This window comes from Symphodus melops (assembly GCF_947650265.1).
Source record: "Symphodus melops genome assembly, chromosome: 10".
In the NCBI taxonomy this organism is placed as follows: Eukaryota; Metazoa; Chordata; class Actinopteri; order Labriformes; family Labridae; genus Symphodus; species Symphodus melops.
Window position 1 is genome coordinate 16,373,916 of NC_136700.1, and position 7,730 is coordinate 16,381,645.

Sequence of the window (7,730 nt, forward strand, 5' to 3'; positions counted from 1 at the left end):
AACCTAAACCAGGAGTCTTGGGATCACGGTGACTTATTTCACAATCAGTGATCGGAAATTCATCTGTGATCTGTTTCTTTTCGTTTTTCTGTTTTTTGGGGGGTTTTTTTCTTTTTTTAAAGATCTTAACAGGAAAAAGTGAAATATCTAAATTCCTAACACAAAAACAAATGTAATATGTGGACCATAGATATACACACACACACACACACACACACACACACACACATTACACAAGCTGGGCGTTGATGTGTGTGAGAGAGTTTCTAACCAGACCAGTCATGATTCAAATTTGTGGGAGTTCTTCTCGATCAGAACAAACACATACATTACAGTAAGAAATAATAGTGATTTTGATTTACCCGAGTAAGTCACTGATGATTGGAAGTAGAAGTGGGGGAAATGTATATTTACGTTTGACTTTTTTTTCTTTTAGATAGCACTGTACGTTCTAGGAGCGTTAGGGTTTAAAACATTACGACAAAGAACCACAAAAATACACAATTCGAAGGATATTAAGACTAAAATTTGTAATTTAAGTAAAAAATCTGTAAAATATTTTTTATAAATATATTATGGAAGTGTTGGATAAGAAGGATGGCTTACATGAGCTTGATCAAATAATAGATGTTAACTTAAAATAGAAAAATAGGGGCCACGACACCGCCCGGAATGGCGTAGCCAGGGCACCACCCAGGAGCCAGGTCTGGGGTTAGGGCCCGTAGGTGAGCGCCTGGTGGCCAGGCCCAGCCCGAACGGACAACATGGGCCCATCCTCCTGTGGACCCACCACCCACAGAGGAGACTGTAAGGGTCGGTTGCAGTGTGGATTGGGCAGCAGTCGATGGCTCCTTGAGAAGGGCTGGACTCTTCACTTCTCTGGAGTTGCCCGCGGTGAGAGGCCGGCTGGTGTGGGCTTGCTTATAGCCCCACAGCTTAGCCAACATGTGTTGGAGATCCCCCCTGATGAATGAGAGGGTCGCGTCCCTACGCCTTCGGGCAAGGGACAGGTCTCTGACTTTTGTTAATGTACTTTTTATTCATGCATGTATTACACATCAGCTTTAAATCAAATGTAATTAGTACTACTAGTCGTAGTATCCACTTTTTTTGTGCTGTTATTACGACGCTGAAGTCAGAAGTCGTGAACAGCAGCTGAACGCAGAATTATTAACAGACATTTACTACAACACATACAGACCTTTCCTCAACGGATTCAGAGGTTTCTTGCAGAAGTAATTGCCATCTTGGAAATTCCTTGCAGAAAACAGACTCTATTTCTGTTTCCATAGGCAAACAGCTACAGCAACGACACCACCAGTCCGCCCCAGCTCAAGCCAGCTCAGGCTGCTTGTCGACTGTCGGCAGAAGCCGCCTCGCCGCTATATTGCAGCTCACTTAAAGAGCCACGAACATCCAATCCGAACACAAGACCTTCAGAATCCCCTTCATTCATATCAGTCTCTGTTTTTATAGGTCGAAAACATGAGGAACTAGCGGTGTAGTTTCACCCCTGCTAGACGAAACAGCCTCTGATGATGCAAACTGGTGATTTTTGCATCATCTGAGGCTCCTTCAGAAAAGAAATATGGAGCTTTCCGGTCTCAGGGGAAAATAAGGGCTGGATGCACAACCGTTCAAAAATACTACCAGGTTTCTAATGATACAAAGCTTAATGCAAATGGTTGAAGTATCCCTTTAAACATGAATGGGAATATGCTTGGTATCCAAGTGATTGTCAGGGCAATAAAGACAAACAAACACAGTACATTATCACACCTCATCAACACCTTTTTCACCAGTCTGAAACTTCACCATTGGGACAATCAGGATAAAGATTTGTATATATTTCATTTATTAATGTTAGAGTTATAATTAAACCTTTCAAACTAAAGCTAAAGCCTAGATATAACTTCAAACTGTCTTTCATTTGTTTCTTCTTTCTTTGAAGTATTTCTACATCATTTATATCTCCCTGTCAGTTGTGAACCAGGAGGGACAGCCTCTGATCGAGGGGAAGCTGAAGGAGAAGCAGGTCCGCTGGAAGTTCATCAAGCGCTGGAAAACCCGTTACTTCACCCTGGCGGGAAACCAGCTTCTCTTCCGGAGGGGAAAATCAGTACGTGGCCTCCTCACACACAAACACACTCCCACATGCACACTGTCCCTAGAACCCTCCCACCAGAAAGTCCTCATTAATACTCCTTGGTCCGTGTCATTTGAAGCATGATGCAACTGTATGAAACAGTGGAAATCTCAACTAGAGATAAGAACAAGTGTCCCTCAGGACTGTCCCATTGATTTATCTGAAACAAACGTTGGCCCCGGTAAGGACAATTGAGGGACTCCCAAGGCCAAAGTATGATGCTGCAACTGCTACACTGATTTTTTTCAGCTGAACACAGAGAAAGGACTTAAAGGAAGTTTAGAAAAGCATTCGTATGGGAAACTTCTGTATGAATTTAAGCTTACATACTGTTTTATTTCAGCCATTTACAAGACTGAAACATTTATTTTTAATTGAGAATATCTGGAAACAGAAGTAGAGTACAATTAACTCTATTTTTTTTATTTATTTTTTTTTACTTGAAACAATAGTCTTTGTGTTTCTAACCAGATGGTAATAGATTCCTCTCTTGTGCTGCAGCCACTAACTGGAAAGGTTGCGTGTCTTTGTTCTCGGTGTTCAGTCTGCCTTTGCCAGCATGTTCCGGAGGAGGTTGGTATGTTGTGAAAGAAGTTTTCCCAAATGGGGAGAGAGATTGAGAACATTTAGATGTGTGGTTTCCTCCGCACTGAATGATAGAGCAGCTTTGACAGTCCGAGGGTTGGGAACGTTTTCTACATCCACACAAAGCTAAGCCCTGTACCTCACTACTAGCCCTCAAGCTGTTGGATGTATTCACAGAAGCACATGCAGTGTAGAATGGAGGCTCTGTGAAGGTTACCTATTTACTCTGCATCGTGGATCATTGCTGACACACTGGGATGTCCTCCACGGACTTCTATTTTTTGTTCCTTATTGGGACCTGATGCTAAACTAAATGCAGGCCTGGATAACAATTTCGCATCAGTCTTGTTGCAACAATGCAGAAATAAAACAGAGCAAGAGAAACAGAATGATATAAAAATAAATGGTTAAAGTGTCTAAATGTTAAAACATGTTATGTTGCAAACTCTTGTTTTGTATTATATTATGTAAGGCCAGCTTTAGTTGTTTATTGTTTTTCTGAATATATTTTTTTCTACCATTAAGGCAGCCTTCCCTTTCCATCCTTTCACTCCTGTTTGTGTTAGGTAATCCTCAACAGAGTACATGTGTTGTTTTTCTCCAATGAAACATTTGGGCCGGTGGCTCAGCTCAAATGATCTCATGAAGTATCAGCACCATGTTTTTTTTTTTCTAATGTAATGACAAACTCTATGAGTGACACCAAAGGTAAAAACATTATCTAGCGAGTTGCAGTTTTACGTATGAAGAGACAACATTTGAGTGGATGTTTTGGTTAGGATACACGTTTTATTCTCAAATGGCTTGAATCAAATCAATCAAATGTCAAGTTGAATCAGAACATGAATCCGCTGAATTGTATCCTCTAAAGGAAAACAATAATCTGACCCTCAGTGGAGCCATGTGGGGGGTGGGGGGGGGCTGGGAAATGTCTTCTGTGATTAAATGTTTGGCAACAAACACACTTGCATACACACCACAGGCAGGATGTGGGCAGTTTTTTTTGTTTGTTTTTTTTTTCAGTCTTGCAGCTAAGACTTGTTTTGTGGTTTTGACCATGTTACTCACTACGAGTTAAGAGGACATGGCTGTGGTTCAATTCACACTTAACCACACAATGTGAAAATTACACTCCGAGGGATAAAAAAAAAAAAAAAAAGATGTGTAACAGAACAGGAGGGTTTCATTTCATGTTCCAGAGATGAAGCAGAACAATGAAGAATAATAGCCCGTCCTGTAAATGAGCTGTTTTGGGGGTGAAACATAAAAACTGTGACGCAGTATTGTGATGCTGAAATGAATTGGCTACATCTTGTATTGATAATCTCAAGAAGAAGTCAAACAAGGCGAGAGAAAAGTGTTCTTGAAGAGACTCATCAAAATAACACCATCAAACAAGTCACTGCAACTATCAACGCCATCGACCTCTATTAACCCTTTCTGCTCTTAAACAAAACTAAGTATTTAAGAGTATACATAATGTTTCCATATGAGTTACAAAAACTAATGTAAGAGTAAGTACAATTACTCAAGGCTGTCCATTATTAGTGTTGTGTGGTGGTGTGTTTGTTAAGGCCAACATTAGCAGGAGTTTAGCAACTATTCAAGCAACTGCCATGGCAAGTAGCCTTATTAGCTCGCAAGGAGCGCGACTGAGCATGTTTACACCACCACACACAAACACACTGTCCACGAACGGTTCTGTGATGAATGTTGATGATTACTACTCTGTTTTAAAAGCTAAAATAAACTAAAAATCATATGCTCAAAATTAAAGTGTGTTCATCTTTTCTGGTTTGACTGGATTCTAAACTTGTCCTATGTTCTGCCTCCCTGCAGAAAGACGAGCTGGATGACATGCCTATTGAGCTAAGCAAGGTGCAAAGTGTCAAGGTAAGGACCCTGACCCTAGTAATAATGTTCAATTTTTAGGAGGTCAGACCACATCCCCAAATACTATCAGCCAGCTTGCAATACAGCTGTGGGTTAGGAAAGAATAGGACTGCATGAAGCCCCTAAATGTGAAGAATGTAAGCAGCATCTCTTCCCAGTGGACAGATAAACATCTGATTTCTGTTTTCCGGTCTCATCCTCCTATTCATGACCTTGTTGATTTTTGGGGGTTCCCCGCAGGTGGTGGCCAAGAAGCGGCGAGATCGGGGCCTCCCGCGGGCCTTTGAGATCTTCACAGACAGTAAGACATATGTGCTGAAAGCTCAGGATGAGAAACATGCTGAGGAGTGGCTGCAGTGCATTAATGTGGCCGTGGCTCAGGCCAGAGAGAGGGAGAACAGAGAGGCTACTACCTATCTGTGAGAAAAACCAAACGAGGACAAAGCGGAACACCTGTTGACTAAACAGTCAACGTTCAAAAATGCAAATTCATACACACATACACTAAGGATTTTTTTCTGTAGTTTTCACTGTTGATAGCAGAAGATTTTGTCTGTATCCTGTTGTAAACAGAAACAATCAGAAATAAGCTTTATATGCAGTATTTTGTAGACTTCCATAAACCAGCAATAACACACTCACTGTATGGTGAGGATCAAGAGTCAAGGATGGTAGCTTTTTATAAATAGTGACTGGCTGTTTTTAATGTTACACTAACTGGTGCATCTGCTATTATAAATGAATGTTACAGTACATAAGTGTTAAAGATTATAGTGTTACATGGCGAACCATACTGTATAGAAAGTTGAACCTTCTGTAATCAGAACACCTCTGCAAGATTGAACAACTTAACAAAAACCAGCATGTCATGATTTTCATGAGTTTGATGTGTCATAATAATTCCAGAGTCCAGAGGAACATTTAGCAATAAAGACTTGAGAAAAACCTCGACCTCATAAGGACTTGTAGCAATAATGAGACTGAAGAGAGTTTTCTTAAAGCAGGAAGTATGACGAGGACGGGACGGCCATTCAATAGAGTAGTGTTTCTGTTTGTTCATGTGTTTTTGTGAGTGAGAGTCAAAGGAAGAAAATTAAGTATAGAGATGACACAATATAAAAAAATAATTCCAACATTTTGGGAAATACTTTTATTTATTTACCTGTCAAAAGTTTGATAAGGTGCTCACCATTCTCCTGTCTGTCTAGTAAATATATAGCACCATGACCAGAGGATAATTAGCTTAGCTTAGCATATAGATGTGAAATTAGGGAAACAGCTAACTAGGATAAGTCTTTTGTAACTTAACCTGGCAGAATCTCTAAAGCTCATTCTTTACTCATTTATATTGATTTGATGATATGGACACAAATCAAAGGTAAACAAAGACAAATTACAGATTTCCTGGCCGTTAGAAGTGACTTCCTGGAGTCGTCCTAAGTTTTTCAACAGTCTCCTAGTAACTCAGTCATGCATAAAACCCAGATGTAAAAACCCCGTCATGGCCTTCAAACAGAGCCCCTCTAGCTGTTTTTTACCTGTTTCCAGTATTTATGCTAGGCTACGCTAAACAGCTGCAGGCTGTAGATTGATATGGACAACACTGACATGATTAAGCAAGAATCAGAATCTTTTCATCCAACAAATAAAAGCACCTTGTTTGAAGAAAACATTTTGACTACATTTCAGTGTTCCTCCCTTTTACATAAGTGACTTATAAAACGAGCGAGTGCTGTGGTCAGATTTCTGGTCTTTTGTAAAATCAGTACTGTATGAACTGAGCCTTTCTTGGCTTTCCCAAACAAGAAATGTTTAAAGTGAACTATTTACTTTATCATCCACAAAGACTTTGTTGGAACATAGAGTTGTAAGAAAACACCAAACTTAATAAGGGTTCTCTTCTCCAACAAATCAGTGAAATGTCAGTTTTAAACAGCAAGAGATCAAATATGACAAGCAGCATGTTTTATTTAAAATAGGCTCTTACATGTTCAATGCTTGAGGGTTGTTGTCTTTTTCTTTTTTTTTGCCTGGTTGTTTAAACTGTGATTGAAGTGACTGTTAATGCTGTTGCTCTTTTTCCCAACTTTAATGGACTGATTCTGTTTCTTTCTTTATTTTTTCATTTTTACCTTTCCACCTGGAAAAAAATGTCAGGCTGTGTCAGCACAGACTGTATGTGGAGCACATTAACTCCCTTTTGTTCCTCACTTACATGGAGGAATATGACAAACATTGTCTTGATCTAGTTAAACTCTGAGCTGCCTGCACCAGACAATTTCACAGTCGACTGTGGCAAATCAATTATTCTGCAAGTCGGATTCTGATCTTTATCTGGATCCACTTCTGAGGTGTGTGTCTGCCCACAGGTGAACATATTGCTTTGGTTTTTGGTTTATGGTACTTTTAATTTGAACTTGTATTTCGGACGAATACTGCATCTTTTGTCTTAAATTGTCCTGAAGCCTCGATCCTGTCAGCTTTCTCACCAGGTCAGGTGATCTGTCTGGACATTCTGCTGTTCCTGCACATTGCCCCCTACACAGCAGAGTTGTTTGGTTCTGCTTGACCAAACTGTGACATTATTGACATCATGCCTCTCCTTCATATTTGGAGTCCCTCCTTCCTGAATGTCCCACATACACTGGTTTCTATCCAATAAGAGGGATTCACTTCTGGATCTGCAAAATGGGTTTTTTATTATTCAGATATGTAACATAATACGTCTGAATACTGTCATGGCTGTAGGGTTGGCGATGGCCATTTCGCCACTAATTTTGAACCACTTAACTTTTTGAGTGTTTCCGAGTGTTGTCACTGATAGACACTCTTGTTTTTCTTGGACAGATTAAGACCGTAATTGTTTTATCTGAGAATCAGCCTGTCTCTGTTTCACAAAGTTAGTTTTTTCGGATCTCAACTTTATTAGAAATGAGGGGAACCTCAATAATTTTCAATATAGGTTTGAAATGAAATGAACACGAACACAAATTACTTCTTGACTGCGAGAGAACAAACCTTACAACCACTATGATCCTTAAAGGAAGAATGTGTGACTTTTTGATCCAGGAAATGTCTCCCTTGAGCACCAGAATTAAATCCAAAC

General features: G+C 39.9%; 1 protein-coding gene across 1 annotated transcript in view; it reads left to right on the plus strand.

Moving 5' to 3' along the window:
- Window positions 1–5,112, plus strand: part of veph1 (ventricular zone expressed PH domain-containing 1) — a 56,081-nt gene extending 50,969 nt beyond the window's left edge. Inside the window, exons 12-14 of the mRNA XM_079354354.1 lie at window positions 1,983–2,119; window positions 4,571–4,624; window positions 4,865–5,112. Coding sequence (XP_079210480.1) covers window positions 1,983–2,119; window positions 4,571–4,624; window positions 4,865–5,047 — 374 coding nt within the window. The 3' untranslated portion in view covers window positions 5,048–5,112. The remainder of the gene's footprint in view (window positions 1–1,982; window positions 2,120–4,570; window positions 4,625–4,864) is intronic.
- Window positions 5,113–7,730: the final 2,618 nt, after the last annotated feature.